Below are 17,899 nucleotides of genomic sequence, written 5' to 3'. Positions count from 1 at the left end.
TTAACCTCTTTCTCTACTTAAAGCAAGTCCTGTAAGAAAGAGAATGGCCAAAAGAGAGAAGATGTGTACGAGGGTGGGCCTGGAAGGGTGGCTCTCCTTGACAGTTCTTTTCCCTGAAAGGAAGGACTGGAGCCTGTATTGCTGATGTGTTTGTGTTCCCAGAGTATGTTTGTTATGAAAGTGAATTCAGCATTCTCTAGCTTTCTCCCCTGCGGCTGTGATACAGCAGGAAGCCTGCTGCCTGCTGCCTGTTGTTCTTGGCCTTTCCCACCTCCAGAACCATGAGCCGAATGAACCACTATTGCTTAGTACAGAGGAGCTGTCTTTGAATCCTCAAGCCTCACTTTTTCTAAGAGCTTTTCGACAATTCAGTAGGATGACCTCCATGGTAGCCTATATCGCTGCGCTTTGCGGGGCCCCTCGTAAATAGTAATCAATCATAAGTCTTCCACTTAGTAAGTTAAATGTAGTTCTCCTCGTAGCTGTCAGATGATTAAAGACCTTTGCCACCAGTGGCTTACAGGCTCCAGTAGGAAACATACATTGTTACTAACAGTTGCTATTGCTGCAAGCTTTCCCAAAATGTGTGGATGAGTGGGGGGGGGGGGACCCTACTACATTGTATTAAATCTCATGAATTCAGGGAGTTCAGATTTGGGCTGGCTTACTCCACACAGTGTCAACAGAGGTCACTGGTACTACTGACCTGGGACTTGAGTTGGTCTGAAGGATACATAGTTGGAAGGCTGGAATGTGGTCTCAGCATGCTGGGTTGTTTTACACGGAGCTGTCTCAGAGGGTGAGGGCCATCTAAGGAAGACCAGGTACACATTTTCTGAGTTCTTGTAACGAAGCCCCAGGAACCATGCCGAATTTAGTTAGCCGCCATGCAAGGAAGGCACCTTTAGTGGCTAACACTTATATAAGCACACGCTCGTGGGGTCCTTTCATGGTAAACTCTGCGGAAAAAATCAAACCTTTTCAGAAGTGTTCCTGCTTGTCCATCTTGTTTCGTTTGTTTGCTTTTCTTTTCTTTTTTTTTTTTTCTTTCTTTCTTCTGGTATAGAATAGAGTTTATTCAGGGCATGGGGAGGGGAGTAAGGAGAGTGTAGAGGCAGAGAAAGGCAGAGAGAGAGAGAGAGAGAGAGAGAGACAGAGAGAGACAGAGAGAGCAAGAAATAGAGGCCAGCTACAACCACATGGAGAGAGGGGGAAGGGAAGGGGAGGTGGGAAGAGCCTAAGAGGGCAAGAGAGAAGTGAGAAGCAAGAGAGCAAGAGTAAGGGGTTTGTTTGTTTTTCAAGACATGCTTTCTCTGTGTAGACCAGGCTGGCCTTAAACTCACAGAGATCTGTCTGCCTCTACCTCCTGACTGCTGGAATTAAAGGCATGGCCACACACCTGACCGCTTGCTCAGCACCCTAACCTTAGAATACACAGATGGGCCGTGATCTCAGGCTAATTATGCCCAGGAACTTGACCACTGTCTTTCCCAGTGCTGTGACTTTAAACTGTGCACTCTCAGAAATGTGCTCTGTCTCTGAAGGGCTTCTGTGTATCAAGTTTGCAGGCCCCTTGAGTAAAATCCCTACAGTTTCTCAGGGGAGGGAGTAAGGAGAGGGGTGTGTGACAGGGGCGGGTGGGTGGTCCTTGCCTTGGGAATAACTCCAGTGCTCCCCTTAGTTGCTGCGGCGAATATACCTTTGCTTGCTCTCGGTTGTACTCTGTAGTTTTGCACTAACCAAGATCTCTATCTTTATTGCATATCGTTACACGTTTGGTTACAGTGTCTTCTTTCACAGACAGCTTGTCAAGCCAACCAGGGATGAAAAGGAAGGTAGCTGCATTAGAATCCACTTTAAAAATAACTCCTGGGTGTGCCTGCTTAGCTGTATGTATAACTGCATGCATTCCAGTGCCCATGGAGGCCAGACGAGGGCATCAGAGCCCCTGGAGCTGGAATTACAGGTGTTTGTGAGCTGCCTAATCTAGATGTTGGGAATTCAATTCCGGTCCACTGCAAGCGCCCCAGTGCTCTTAGCCACTGAGACAACTCTGCAGGCATCACACTCCACTTTTTACAAAAAGAATTTTCTTTTTCTGGTTATTTGAGACAGGGTTTCTCTGGCTATCCTGAAACTCACCCCGTAGACCAAGCTGGTCTTGAACTCTGAGAGCCGTCTGCCCCGGCCTCCCAAGTGCAGTGAGTCCCCTGGAGCTGGAAGTTACAGGTGGTTTGTGAGCCACCTAACATAGGTGCTGGGAACCAAATTTGGGTCTTCTACAAGAGCAGTAACTGCTCTTAACTGCTAAGCCATCTCCAGCCCTCACAAAGCCACATTCTTCATTCAGCCACCACAGGTACCCTATGATAGGTTAGCAAGGGTGGATCCTAGTGCCTGGAGCCTGAGCTTCGTGGCACCAGCAGGCTTTCAAGAATAGGTCTCAGGCCTGCCACACTGGGGGCTCTGAGGACAGTTTTCTCTGCCCTGGAAGACTGTGGGAAACTCTTTTCAACCTGTGGCATCCTGCCTCAGAGCTTCAGCCCTCCTCATCTGGTGGACATGGAAAACTGGGCAGATTTTAAAAAAGGACAGGTCCTCACACACTTTTCATCCCTTGGCTGCAGCTCACTGTGCAGAATGGAATCCACTACACCGATGGACTGGCACAACAGGTGTGGCTTGCACAAGCCTTGCAAGCCCTGAGATGCCTCACAGCAGGTTTGGAACGATTATGTTATGAGCTGTGGTGTTTCTACTGCGTGCACGGAAGCATGATGGTTTAATTATAGAAAACAAAGAATTTTAATATTTTCCTATCATTCCTCAGCATGTATTAGAGTGTCTAGATTATATTGGACAAACACATCCACCTAATTAGTATGCAAATCTGCTTTTGTCTCTAGTAAGTGGTAAAATTGTGTGTATGCCGAGTTTTACAATAAATTCTTTTCTGATTCACTTATCAGTAAATGTTTGATTCTTATGCCTATTTTAGATACCTAGAGTCGCAGAAAAACTTTCTGAGTAGGATGGGATTGCTAGTGGAGAAAGCTTAAGAAACTTTGCTCAGGGTCACCTGATGTCAGTGTCATTGCTCCCCCGCCGCCCCCCAACCCCTTCAGCACAGGATCTTCAGGATGTGGGGGCTCTGGTGTGTCTCCTGTCTCAGTAGCTATGTTGGTTCCACGATCAAAACTTGGTCCAAGATCCTGTAGGGGGTCCCATTCTGCAGAAGCTGATTCAGAACAAAACTAGGTTATTAGGCATTCGGAGAAGGGCATCAAACACACCGGCAGTCCCAGGTACACTCAGGACAGCACTAGTACACACTCCTGCTTCAGCCTGCCAATTGCTGCCTTGGTTCGAATCCGCTGGGGGCGCGGTCTACACCACCTGTGGCCTCCGACCCGAAGTCCAGTCTTCCCAAAAATCTCCCGGTAAGTCGATCCTTACACTTCCTCACCTGCGTCTTGCAGCCTTAAGGCCCAATGCGACCGGCCGGAAGCAGGGACTGAAAATGCGCTTGCGCTGAGTGACAAGCTCTTAGAGAAAACCCCTGTCTCAAGACTGTACAGCTACCAACACCGAGTTTATACACATTGCGCTTGCGCAGGACACCCAGGCCTGGGCGGGGCGTGCTCTTCGGCCAGCTGGAGTGCTCCGCGCTTGCGCAGGTCCAGGGCGGCGGCTCAGGCTTCGGGTGGGCATCGTCTGTTCCTTTCTGGTATAGCCTAGAATTCAGCGGAGAAACGCGGCTGAGGTAGGTTTCTTAATGGACAGCTTAGACATCTGGATCGCAAGTGAGGCAGGGCAAGCTAGGCAAAAGGTCTTTCCTGTGCGTGTCTCCAGCGCACTGAGGCCTCCGCCCCCTCTGGAGGCTTAGAGTGCCCTCTCGAAGGTTCTATTCCAGCTACCCCCTCCCCTTTCTCAGCACCATCCGCCCTCTTCGCTCTCCTTTCGCGGCACCTCTCAATTACCCCTGCGTACCTCCGCTGGCTCTCAGAGCCACGCCCTTCCAGGACCACGCCCACCTGCCTTCTGTATCCCGAGCCACATCCCCCATGCCTCTATATTCTTGGCCTCTATGGCCTCACCTGCTTGGCCTGGAGAACCCTCCAATTCATTGTCTTTCTTCCTCCGGGATCCCTCCCAGGCTTTTCACTGAAAATATAATTGTAAATAATTTGTGATTCTAATTATTACGAAGTAAGTATGAAGTCCAGATCTGGACGCACAACAGGCGTTTAAACAAAGAATCGATGTAATTGAAGTTAATCTCAGAGCCAGTTAGGGTTACATTGCCCCTGGGGGGGGGAATAGAATTAAAGAACAGGAGGGTGCCCAGGCATGGGGATTTCAGTTCTGCCGGTGGGTGGGTTAGGTCAAGTACTGGACAAGGTGTTTTAATTTGAGTTTAAGCTATTAAGCGTTCCTTAAAAAAATGATACTGATTTATTCTAAGTAAAAAGAGGCTTCATAAATATCTCTTAAAAAAAGGAGACTTCAGAGGAATAAATCTAGCATACTAAAGGAAGCACACAGCATTTGGAGTTTTTAATTTAAAAAGCCCTCTAATGAATTGTGATGATAAAACTCCAATCCTGTTCCCTTCTTAACGCATACAGTAAACTGTCGCCGTGAAATGAGATTAATGACCAGGCAGTGTAATACTTTGTGTTTCTCTGTCTTCTTTCGAGTAGGCATGGGAGAGAAACTGAAGTAAAGCCCCAGTTATGAGACATGATCATATTGAACTATGGAGGCACCAGGAGAAGGTCCCTGCAGTGAGTCACAGGTCATCCCGGTTCTGGTACGTAAGAGCCACGTGTAATGATCGTACAGAGGAACAGTTCCAGCTTACGGGGTGATGTCGCTCTCCTTGTCTCTCAAGGTCCTGGCTCACAGGAGGATGCTTGGATTTAGAGAACGTTGAGGCAGGGGGATGGGTCTGGTCATTAGGTCCCATGCTAAGTATTGTCATGAACACTTCAGGGGACACTTCAGCATGCTTCAGGTTCTTGTACTTCTTCTTAGATGGTCTTAGCATAGGACCAGGAAAATGCTTGGTACTCGAGAAGATCTGCCTTGGGTACGTATATACAGTTTGATTCGTGTTACCAGAGAAAAGATCTCCTTCAATCTTAAGGAATATTGATTATGTACAATTAATGAAATGACTATTCAAATAAAAAGGTTTATTAAAAATATCAAGATTTTCATGTCTGTGGTGTCAGCATCAGCCAGTTTTTTCCCCCTTTTAATGGTTTGCCTTCCCTTGGGTTTTAATTTATTCAATTACTAAACTTATTGATATAGGGTCTTACTGTGCATCTATGGCTGGCCTGGAACTGGTATGTAGACATGACTGGTCTCAAATTCACAGAGATCAGCCTGCCTCTGGCTCCTGAACACTGGAATTAAAAGCCTCCGTGCCCAGTGACTGGGTATGTATGTATTGGGCATTTTTATATGTAGGATTTATTTTTCATTTCATTCATCATTTTCCATCTTCAGCTGTAGAATGTTTTAATTCTACGAATGCCCAGTGTTTCTTTTGGGAAATGTAAATATTAAGACAACTTTAAAATAATATTGTAGACACTGAGGATCTGTCATGCAGAGATGAAAACGTAATGCTTTGTCACAGTTCCCTCAAAGCATGCGCGTGCGCGCGCACACACACACAAACACACACACACACAAGATTAACGCCATAATAAGTCCAGAACGGTTCCTTCCACTTTTAGAGGCACACAACTGCTTTGTGTCTGCTTGTGCACCGTCTGTACCCTTATGAACTTATAAGGGTCCCCAGGCCAGCCAGAACTAAGCAGTCCAATCAAACAAAATGAAGGATCCCTGAACAAAAGTTTGAGTTTGCTGTGTGTGTTTTCTGAGGTTTGTGTTGGTGCTGTTGCTGTTTCTGCAGCTATGGAGTGTTACCTGGGCGGTTTGTCTCCTGCATGTGCTCTGTCTGTGAATGTGCAGCAGCGTAGGGACGTAGGGATTGCCATAGGGATGCTGTGGTCTCTAAACCACTATGCATCAGGTCTCACTGTTAACCTTTCACTGGGAGCTCAGATATAGTCCCCATCCCCTCCCCTGCCTCCCCATGGTGCTGTGGTGAGTACCTGTTGCCATAGCTGGTGCTTCAGATAAGAGGCTCAGTGATGGCTCTGTGGAGCTTTGAGGGTGGAAGAACCACATACTTTTGAGTTTCCAAGTGACTTCCCATGATCACCGGTCTCCAGTAGCCCAACAGTGTCATAGATAACACCTTAATTGCGGTCAGTTAGGCAGCTTAGAAATGACTTCTGATTGCCCCTGTGACAGAAGACTCTCGGGAGTGTCTCAGCAGTTCTATTAATATTGGATCCTACTAGGGAAGAGGTGCTGTTCTAGGAATTTATATTTTCTTTTTTACAGGGCCCATTTTACCTTGTTAAAGAATCAGTTTTTTGTTGAATTTCTCTTTTGTTTTCTGTTTGATTTCTTTTAAGATCGAATCATATATGTGTATATATATATATATATATATATATGTATATCTATATATTTGACATTTGACACGGAAGGCTGTATCACTCACTGACTATTTCTTCTCTAACTTTTGAGCTTTAAAGAGTTCAGTTTTCCTTGAAACACTGCTTTTTCTGCACCTCGTCCATTTAAATGTTCTATGTTTCCATTACTGTTAAAATATTTTTAATGCATCATCATGGAAATTAGAAAAAAATTTCGAGTCTATTTGGAAGTATCTTGATTTCTAAATATTAGGGCGTTTTTACTTTATTATTGTTGATTTGTACACACAGGTGTGCGTGTATGGGCATGTACATGCCACAGCATATATGAGGAGGTCAAAGGACTTTATCCTTCCCTTCCACAAGACCTGGGGATTGAACTCACGTTGCCTGACCCTTTCAGGGGGCACTGTTACAGGTTGAGCCATCTTGCTGCCCCCAAATTTGGGATCTACTGCTTACTATTTTATGAGCTTTGGCTTGATTGCGTTTGGCTGAAGACTGTGACATGTTCTATAATTTTAGCTATTGTGAAATTTATTGCAGCCCACTTTGTGAAATTGCTTGTTTTGGATGCAGTGCTCCAACCCAGTCATAAAGATCAATTGGTTTTTTATTTTTAGCATACCTCTTTTTTATGAGTGTATATATATATATATATATATATATATATATATATATATATATACACACACACACACACACACACACATATGTGTACATATGTGTGTTAATGGAGGCCAGAGGAACAAGCTTGGGTGTCATCCTCAAGAATAGTATCTGTGTCCTTTGATGCAGGGTCCCTCATTGGCCTAGAGCTCAACAGTTAATGCCTTACCTGTTTGGCTAGAGATCTCCAGGAATCCTCCTGCCTCCTGCCTCCTGAGCTCTGGGGTTCCACGTACACACCACTGTGCCTGCCAGTTTTAGGTTGTTTATATTGTTCATAGTTTCTGCCCTTGTGATGGAGTATTTTAGTTTATCAAGGCTGAATGTAATGAGAGAGACCGTTTTAACATATTGCTATTTATTTTCTGTTTATTACAGTTCTTGTTTATACATTTTTTTTATTTCTGCCCAGTTTTGGGTTAATAAGACAATTGATAGAATTTTATGTCTTGCATTTACTGGTTTGCTAGCTGTGCCTTTTAAATCTTGCCTTGGTAGCTAAGAAGAGAGCTGGCCTGCACACTCTTCACCTATTTTAGACTGACTGACTTCCTTTCTTTCTTTCTCTCTCTCTCTCTCTTTCTTTCTGATTTAAGTTATTAATGCATTATGATGAGAAAAGATACATAATTTCAATTTATCTGAATTTGTTAACATTTAAAAACATATTTTGAGCAAATAGACTTACATCACATTCTTCTTTCCCTTTTGTACCCCAACTCCTCCCAGAGATAACCCCTTCAAAACCTGCAATACCTTTCATTTTTTTACCATATTCTTTAAAATTTACAAAATATTGTAACAATAAAAATGAGTATTATAAAAGTTGTTTGAGGGTCTGGGGAGATGGCTTAGCGTGTAAGAGCACTGACTGCTCTTCTGAAGGTTCTGAGTTCAAATCCCAGTAACCACATCATGGCTCACAACCACCCATAATGAGATCTGACACCTTCTTCTGGTGTGTCTGAAGACAACTACAGTGTACTTATGTAAAATAATAAATCTTTGGGCTGGAGGGAGTGGAGTTGGCTAGAGGGAGCCGGAACGACTGGAGCAAACAGAGGTCCTAAAAATTCAATTCCCAACAACCACATGAAGGCTCACAACAAACAGTATACTTACATACATAAAATAAATAATTAAAAAATAAAAGTTGTTTGATATAAAAAAAACAATCAATTGAACAGTCTTATGTAGATGTTTGTCTACAGCAATACTGAAAATACATAAGTTTTTCTCAATATAAATTTTAAATAACTTCAAATAACTGTGATATTTTAAAATAATCTATCACTATTAGTTTTTTAATGAACATAAATAAAGTCTTTTTGTTTGTTTGTTTGTTTGTTTTATTTTTAGTAGAGCTTAAAATCTTGGCTCTTACTGTGGTACAAACACAAAATAAGAACAGTTTTGGGATATTGGAGTTCATTGTAATAAGGCTGTTCTTGAATGTCCCTCACATCACCAAAGGATTTTACCTCCATAGTAGCTAAGCTAAGAGTTGACGGTTCTGCTGGGCCAAGGAATGAATTGTGGGCATGATTTTTGGATACAGATTTCCTGCTATGGTCAAAGCTTTTTGTCTTTAGTGGTTGTCGTCATACTCAGCCCGCATGGAACAGGTTACATTCATTTAAGAAATGGTGTGTGTATTAAGATGGTCTATCCATGAAGTCATTTATCAACTGTTTCAATGAACAATGGTTCTGCTTGGAGGGTGGCACAGATGTTAGGTGAGGGTAAGATTCTGGTTCATTGGCTGTGATGATTTTGAAAAGCATTCATCTCAGAATAAGAGTAACTTATAAAGTCCTCTTCTTCAAAATTGATACAGCAATTATAAATATGAAGCAAAGCCTTCAGTGTCACCCTTTGCTGTTCTCTTACAAGCCACCTCCAAAATTAACTGCCTACATTTCTTTTGGCTGTATAAAAAAATTTTGAAATATGTTAGCTGTGCTAACATATTGTTGTATATGTAGTATATGTAGTATTGTACATAGTGTAGTATAAAAACATCAAATAAACAATCCTACTAATAGAGAGGCTAAGATAGGAGACGCACGATTTCAAGACCATTACGTGGCACATAGCAAGACCCTGTCATGTACAAACAAGCAGAGAGTGTATATGGATTGTACAATATTGGACCTGTTTCTCCCATTACCAAATTAGAGAGACCACGAGATGACAGCTGACAGATTTCTAATTCCTCATATTTTTGAATGTCAATAGATTAGGGTTTGTTGGTAATATTGATTTTCACATCAAGAGATATTAAGGAAAAGTGATTATTACTTCCTGTTAATTTTCTTGTTAGAGGTGGAATTGTGTTTGTGTGGGTTTGTTGAAAGATGATTTTCTTGCTTCTTCTAGGGTGTAGTTTCACTCCTTGTGTTGGTGGTTTCCATCTGTTATCCTTTGTAGGGCTGGATTTGTGGAAAGATATTGTGCAAAATTGGTTTTGTCATGGAATATCTTGTTTTCTCCATCTATGGTGATTGAGAGTTTTGTTGGGTATAGTAGCCTGGGCTGGCTTTGTGTTCTCTTAGGGTCTGTTTGACATCTGCCCAGGATCTTTTAGCTTTCATGGTCTCTGGTGAGAAGTCTGGTGTAATTCTGATGGGTCTGCCTTTATATGTTACTTGACCTTTTTCCCTTACTGCTTTTAATATTCTTTCTGTGTTTAGTGCATTTGGTGTTCTGATTATTCTGTGACAGGAGGAATGTCTTTTCTGGTCAAGTCTATTTGTAGTTCTGTAGGCTTCTTGTATGTTCATGGGCATCTCTTTCTTTACATTAGGGAAGTTTTCTTCTATAATTTTGTTGAAGATATTTACTGACCCTTTAAGTTGGGAAATCTTCACTCTGTTCTATACCTATTATCCTTAGGTTTGGTCTTCTCATTGTGTTCTGGATTTCCTGGATGTTTTGGGTTAGGAGCTTTTTGCTTTTTGCATTTTCTTTCACTGTGTGTCAATGTTTTCTATGGTTATTTTCTGCACCTGAGATTCTCTCTTCTATCTCTTGTATTTTGTTGGTGATGCTTGCATCTATGACTCCTGATCTCTTTCCTAGGTTTTCTATCACCAGGGTTGTCTCCCTTTGTGATTTCTTTATTGTTTCTAGTTCCATTTTTAAATCCTGGATGGTTTTGTTTCTTCCCTTTGCCTGTTTGATTGTGTTTTCCTGTAATTCTTTAAGGGATTTTTGTGTTTCCTTTTTAAGGGCTTTTATCTGTTTACTTGTGTTCTCCAGTATTTCTTTAAGGGAGTTATTTATGTCCTTCTTAATGTCCTCTATCATCATCATGAGAAGTGATTTTAGACCTGAATCTTGTTTTTCCGGTATGTTGGGGTATCCAGGACTTGCTATGGTGGGAGAATTGGGTTCTGATGATGCCAAGTAACCTTGGTTTCTGATGCTTATGTTCTTATGCATCCTCTCACCATTGGTTATGTCTAGCACTACCTACCCTGGCTATGTCTGACTGGAGCCTGTCCTTCCTGTGATCCTGGTTGTGTCAGAACTCCTCCGAGTCAAGCTGTCTGTGTGATCCTGTGATTCTGGGATCCTGCAATCCTGAGATCCTGGTTGTGTCCAAGCTCCTGGTCAAGCTGTTTTTGGGACCTTGAGATCCTGGTGTGACCAAGCTCCTGGGATCCTGGGATCCTGGGCATGTTAGAGCGCCTGGGAGTGGAGCTATGTCTGGGTGTTATGGGGCTGGCTGCAGAGTTAGCACTCAAGGTCTGCTCAGGGCACAGGCCCAGACAGACCAGAAGGAACCTGTGCCACTGGTCTGTCTGAGTTCCTGTGTGCCTGGTTCCCGCTGGTCCCAGTTACTCCCGGTGTTGGGAACAGATGTTGAGTCCTCCTCACCTCTGATCCTCTGACTATTTTAGACTTTCTACTTCACCGTGTAAAAGTCGAGTTATTTTTATTTCCAAGTTTCAGTTAATTATAACATTCATTCACATGTGCTATGAACTCAGGGAGAGATGATCACATCTGCCTTTACATGGAGCAAAGGTTTTGTTTTGTTTTGTTTTTATAACATGTATTTTTTTATTAATCATTCCATTGGTTTACATCTAAAATTACATCTCACTTCCTGGTTACCCTTCCACAAATCTCCCATCCCACATGTGCCCTCTCCTCCCTTCCCTTTGCCTCTATGAGGGTGCTCCTCCACTCACCCGCCCTACCCCTCCAGCATCCCCCTATACTAGGGCATCAGACCACCACAGGACCAAGGGCTTCACCTCCCATTGATGTCAGACAAGGGTATCCTATGCTACATATATATCTGGAGCCATGGATCCCTCCCTGTACACTCCTTGGTTGGTAATTTAGTCCCTGGGAGCACTGGGTGGTCTGGCCAGCCAATGTTGTTCTTCCTGTGGGGTTGCAATCTCCCTCTGGAGCCAAGGTTTTTAGTGAAGTATGAGAGGTGGTTCCTCCTCTGTCTTTTCTTGCATTCTTCAACCTTTGAAAATAAATTTAAGTTATTTACTTAAATGTTGAAGTGCTCTGTGTGCTTGTACATCTATAGGCCAGAAGAGGGCACCAGATCCCTTTATAGATGATCATGCTAGGAATTGAACCCAGAACCTGTGGAAGAACAGCCAGTGTCCTTAACTGCTGAGCCACCCCTCCAGCCCCTTCCTTGCATTCTTATTTTCCATGTATTCTCAGTCTCTTCAGCCTCAACAACTCCTTTCTGTGGTTAGCAGCGTGAGTTTCTTGTGATATGCTATGGCAACGTTGGTTTGAATGGAAATCCATTTTGCTTTCATTTCTTTGGTGTGGGGACTGACACGCACTGTAGCCTGGCCTGGAACCTTGAGTTCACACAGACCTGCCTGCTCTGCCTCCCGAGTGACATGGCTCAGTCTTTACATTAATTTCCGAAGATGGTTTTAGGTGTGAATTCTCTTCCATTGTCTCCTCGTTTTTTGCCCATTATGTTGGGGTTGCTCCTCTCTTGTTCTCTTCCTTTAAGACACCATCTCTTGATGGACTGAGGGTTAAGCTGGCAGCCAGGAAGCTCCAGTGCCCGCTCTCTTCTCTCCCGGTGATGCTGGGGTTATGGGGCTGGGGGTGGGGTGGAGGCTGAAAACCACAGTGCTGGGGCTACGGGGCTGGTGGAGGCTGGAAACCATACTGTTTACAAATTCTAAACAAGTAAGTAGGAGAACAGTATATTCGGAAAGACGTTTGTTGGAGATCTCAGAGCAGATCTGTAGTGTGGAAAGAGTTCTTTCAACCCCACGGAGGTTTGATATCCCGCCTTGATATATAAAGGTGATACCGTGATGATTGAAGAAGTGAATACCCGAGACAACCTTTATACTAGTCTCCAGCACGAGTTGAAGCATCGGTGAGGGCTGTGGGTGCCAAGTGTTGAGGCAAAGGGTACCCTTGGTGGCAGAGTAGGCTGTGGTGGCCCTGAGTTGGAAGAGCATGATGTATCTTTGGAAACGATTTACCCATTGAGCTGGCAGTTTGTCCCTCAGGAATAAAGTCTTTGTATAAGGGTACACATGCACAAGCTTTCTGTGACTTTTTTTTTTTTTTTTAATGGTGATAGAAAATGATGTCAGGAGAAACTCAGAGGCTGGCTGAAGACTCAAGCAGAATTCAGTAGTTTATGAAAACATTAGCATTTTCTACAAGTTGTATAAGAAAATTTAACTGTAAAAAGGGGGCTATGCCAGGTATTATTCACCAAAAAAAAGCTGTGTTAGAAGGGAAAAGTCTACTTAGAAAAAGAGGAGAGAGGGAGAGAAAGATGGAGGGAGAGACTGAGAAAAGGAGGCGGCGGGGGGAGGGGGAAGACACATGTGCTGTGGTAGCCTGGAGTGGGTCTAAAGGGCTTACGTCATAGGGAAAGTGACATAGTGGGTGGAGGGCAAGCCAAAGGCAAACACACTACACTAAGGTAAGTCGAGTTACTGCAATAGGGGAAATGCTGGGAGTGCAAATGGGCACGTAGCAAAGTTATAGTAGGCCCAATTAATGCTTGGAGAATCGTGAATGGCCACACTAAGGCAAGCAGGTGGAAATGCAGGACAGTAATCGTCACCCATCAGATAGGCACAGATAAAGTCATCAGCGTCTGCTGTTAATGGGGGACACGACTTCCTCGTACTTATGCTCAGTGGGACAAGTCTCGGTCTCACTGAGTTGTAGTACAGTCCTGGGTGCATTTCATGGTGTAATGAAAGACATAGAAGTGAAGGTCCTGGGTACTCACCACACTGCTGGCACTTTGGAGGCAAAGGCCGGCACTTGAGGGTAGCTTGGTCTACATCGTGAGTTTTAGGCCAGCCAGAACTACACTTCGAACCCCTGTCTCAAATTAACACCCTCAGACAAGTAGAGATGGTCGTCTTGGCCAGCTTTCCACTTCAGGATTTATCTGCAGGAATTTCTCAGGCACACGGAAGATGATTTGTGTTCAAGAAAATGAATAATTGGCAACAGGAGAAACTGAGAGTAGTCTGTATATTCAAATGAAGGAGATTGGACAAGTAAATCCAGATACTTCATACACTAGAGTATTACACAGGTACCAGAAATGGGATTTTTTTTTATCCTGTGCATTTGTGTTTGCCTGCATATATATCTATGTGACGTTTGTCAGCTCCCTTGGAAGGGGAGTTACGGACAGTTACGACAGCCATGTGGTAGCTGTGAATTCAACTCAGGACCTCTGAAAGAGCAGCCCGTGCTCTTAACTGCCAAGCCATCTTCCCAGCCTAGAAATGTGACATTTTTGTTCTCCATGACAAACATCCACTCAGGCAAAGCTAGATCCTTGGCTGAGGCAGAAAAGAATGTTTGGATGAGTCAGAGCAGAGCCAAGTTGGTGCATCTTCTAAGCACTCAAACGCTAGATAAAGCACTAGCCTCTTGAGAGGGGAGATGTGATCATCGGAGCTTTTGAAGTTATGTTGTTTAAAGTGATAACTTACAGGGAAGTTTAGATATTAAGCGGTTTAACAATTAAGTGGAGTTAAAAAAAAAAAGACATGAGCCTCTTGGCTTCTTTTTCTTAAAAGAGCTCTTGTGACTGCAGTCCTAGGTGGCCTTATGAGGTACCCACACTGCTTATACTGAGGCTTGGCAGAAGTGCATCAGTATGGTAAAGTCTGGAGGCCAGGACCCCTCAGGTCCTACAGAAGCATAGTTTGCTGTTTTTAGTGTCATTGTTTGAGGTATCTTAGAGAAGATAAACATTCTCTCTCAATTTTGAGTTTGTTGGTTGTATTGAAGTTACTGTTTTGTCTTTAAAAAAATCTATTTATTTTATGCATATGTTTTGCTTGCATGTATGTGTACGCACCACATGCATACAGTGCCTGCAGAGGCTAGAAGGTGTCAGATCTCTTGGGACCGGAGTTTCAGGCGGTTGTGAGCTGTCACGTGGGTGCTAGGAATTGAATTTGAACCCTCTGGGAGAACATCAGGGCTCTTAATCACTGAGCCATCTCTTCAGCCCCCAGTATGTCTTTAAGACATGTTTAATAGACAGTGGCTGTAGGGCACAGGCCATGGGCTTGCTAAGTCTCAGCAGCGTAGATCCTAGCTGGGTGGCTTGAGCTCTACCAGTTTCCAGTGCCTTCCATAGGCCCTGGTATATCTGCCTAGTGTCACTGTCCTTAGGTCTGAAGAGGTTTCTAGAGTCCAACAAGCAGTGGTGTCTCTGTCACCAACGGAGTATCACTCTTGGGAAGGAAGCTGATAAAGCAAAAGACTAGCGCCTCCTTCTTCCTGCTTCGGTGGACATTCTCTCTAAGTCACCCTGCCTTGGAGATACAAAGACAGACAGAAGGTGATAGACTGAAGGTGACAGCCCCAAGGATGCTGGTGAAGGTAGCTCAGATTGTTTGAATGACAAATGCTTGCTCACGTGGATGTCTGAAGCAGTCACTTGGTAGAGAGAGAGGGAGGCGTGTGCAGACAACAAAGCTCACAGGGTTGTCCTTCTGTCTGTCTGTCCTTGATGGTGGTAGGAGGAAGACCCCGTGGACTATGGCTGTGAGATGCAGCTCCTGCAGGATGGGGCACAGTTACAGCTGCAGCTGCAACCCGAGGAGTTCGTGGCCATTGCAGACTATACGGCCACCGATGAGACACAGGTACCCGTGATTGCTCCCCAGGCTGTGACTTACGGCGGAATCCACTTTCACAAGATTAAGCAAGATCTGCTCACTTCTTAGCCTAACGGACTTCCCCATCAGGATATAGAGATGCCTGCAGGAAGATGGGGAAGCACCTCCCTGCTTGGAAGACTTGGTATAGAACCCTCCTGGTCACAGAACAGCGAGGCTATCAAACCATCACTATGTTCTTGAGTCTGGTAGGAACACATCTGTGGAGTCTCCTAAGTGAAGCAGCCACACATAGCTGCCTGCTTTTGTATTTAAGTATTAGGTAAGGTCTGGCAAGATAGCTCAGTGGGTAAAGGTACTGGTTAGCAGCCCGAGTGGGATCCCTGGAGCCTACATGGTAGAGGGAACACTCTGACCTCAGTACATATACTGTGTCAAATGTACATGTTCACACACACACACACACACACACACACACACACACACACGCATGCACACCGAATGCATAATTATAAGAAAAGAATGTTAGTTAGGCTGTGTTCTTCTGATGGCTGGCCCCACACAACTCTTTTATCTTGCTATTGCTTTTATTTTTTTATTTTTTTCAGGTTGTTTGTGCTCACTGAGGGTCATTGCGATTTGGTCACCAACAGTGGGGACTTAACTACCCAGTTATTGGTTAGATGCCAGGCGACTGGACTCTGTCCAACTGAACCTTCCTGTGTTTTGGTGACTGTCTTCCAGCTCAGCTTTTTGAGAGGAGAAAAAATTCTTATCCTGAGACAAACCACGGCGGACTGGTGGTGGGGCGAGCGCGCAGGCTGCTGTGGGTACATCCCTGCGAACCACCTAGGCAAGCAGCTGGAGGAATACGACCCGGAGGACACCTGGCAGGATGAGGAGTACTTCGACAGCTATGGAACTCTGGTACTGCCTTCCGGATCCTCTGTTCAGCTGGGGATAGGGTGGGGGAGGGGTGGAGGTGGGGGTGGGACTGCTCCTAGTATTCAGGGTGGAGATGCAGACCTTCATGTGGACTCAGAGGCACCTGGGTCTTAGTAGGATGTTCTGTTTTGTCACTATGTAGTGACAGGAGTGGCGTGTGACACCTGACATGAGTGTGCTTGCAGTACCACAGAGCTCTACGCGTAGACTCAGGAATCTGAAATTCATATGCCTCTCATATATCTCTATATGGTTTTCTTTTCCTTAAAAATAAGAACATTTAAAAATGTGAAAGCCCCTTTGGTGGGCTGCTGACCCTTGCTAAATATTAGAGCAAGAAATTCCTAATTTTACTTCCCTCTACTTTTTTTTAAGCACTATGTTTTATTTTAAAATTGAAGTAGAAAAGTTATATAATTTGACCAACCTATAGTCTTTTTAATCCTCCCACTGTGGAGGTCAGTAAACCTATGGCTCAAGGTACAGCCTTGCTTAAAATGAGGTAAAAATGAGCTGCTTGTAAGGTCAGTGTTGTTATAGATTTGAGGCCAAGTGGCAAAAGGGAGAGCTGCACAGTTGCCTCGGTCCCTGTCCTCAGTGCTGGACGAGACACCATGACTGAGGCAGCTCTTACAAAGGCAAGCATCTAATCAAGGGGCTCGCCTGGACACGTTATATGTCAAGATTAAATCTAAAAGCCACTGATGTGTGTATATGATTAAAGCTCTTAGTCCATGGGCTCCAGAGATGGCTCAGCAGATATGAGTATTGCCTGCTCTTCCAGAACACCCAAGTTTGATTCCCAGTGTCTACATGGTGGTCCCCAACCATCTGTAATTCTAGTTCCCGGGACTCTGACACCCAGTTCTAGCCTCCATGGGTACCGGGTACAGGCATGCATGCAGACACAACACCCATATACATAAAATAATATAAATTAAGAAAAAACATCCCTCCCCTAAACAAAATGAAACAAGACAGCTTTTAGTCCCTCAGGAAAGGTACTTGGTGAAAGAAAGACAAAGGCAGCTTTGTGCACACCATGGCGGCTGTTCAGCTTCCCTCAGCAGCACAGTGCTCTGTTAGAACAGCCAGGATTCTGTGCTAAACTATGAAAACCTCATGCGGATTTTACTTGCTATTAAGAATAAGACATTGTGTCTTAGTTTGTCCTCTAAATAACCACAGCTCTGTCAGGTCCAATCTTTAGCATTCTCCTTGAAGTCTTAGGTGTTGGCGGTGTTGTAGTTATTACCATCTTGTGCCCTTTTTCCACAGCAAATGTGGTACCATGAGGGTGGGTACATGATTAGAAAGAAGCAGTGGCGCTTACATTGGCCTCCTCTTCCCTGTGGTTGTAAATCTCGTTCTCTGTTGCAGTTTTAAGGTGCTTTTTGTGTGTGTGGGTGTGTTCACCCTTGGGTACGTCTGGTTCACTGTCACTGTTGGGTCTTCATGACCGTCTACTGCCCTGTCCATTTTGCCCAGATGATGAAAGGAAGGCCCTGGGATCTCCAGCTACACTGCTTCTTCTGCTCCCTTTGGCTGGCCTGCATCTCTCCAAGTTCTGTTATCATCTCTAGATGTAGTTAGAACTTGATGCCTGTTTGATGGATGGGCTCCCATGTGGTTGTGTAC

General features: G+C 44.3%; 1 protein-coding gene across 2 annotated transcripts in view; it reads left to right on the top strand.

Moving 5' to 3' along the window:
- Positions 1 to 3,647: 3,647 nt before the first annotated feature.
- Prmt2 (protein arginine methyltransferase 2) overlaps positions 3,648 to 17,899 on the top strand; it is a 29,779-nt gene continuing 15,527 nt past the window's right edge. Inside the window, exons 1-4 of one of the 2 annotated variants that reach the window (XM_021173876.1) lie at positions 3,648 to 3,763; positions 4,704 to 4,813; positions 15,218 to 15,343; positions 16,061 to 16,243. In XM_021173876.1, the coding sequence (XP_021029535.1) occupies positions 4,760 to 4,813; positions 15,218 to 15,343; positions 16,061 to 16,243 (363 nt within the window). In that variant the 5' untranslated portion in view covers positions 3,648 to 3,763; positions 4,704 to 4,759. The remainder of the gene's footprint in view (positions 3,764 to 4,703; positions 4,814 to 15,217; positions 15,344 to 16,060; positions 16,244 to 17,899) is intronic. The other variant, XM_029482901.1, reaches the window with a different exon arrangement.

Source organism: Mus caroli, chromosome 10, assembly GCF_900094665.2.
Source record: "Mus caroli chromosome 10, CAROLI_EIJ_v1.1, whole genome shotgun sequence".
NCBI lineage: Eukaryota > Metazoa > Chordata > Mammalia > Rodentia > Muridae > Mus > Mus caroli.
This window is presented reverse-complemented; position numbering and strand designations above follow the sequence as displayed.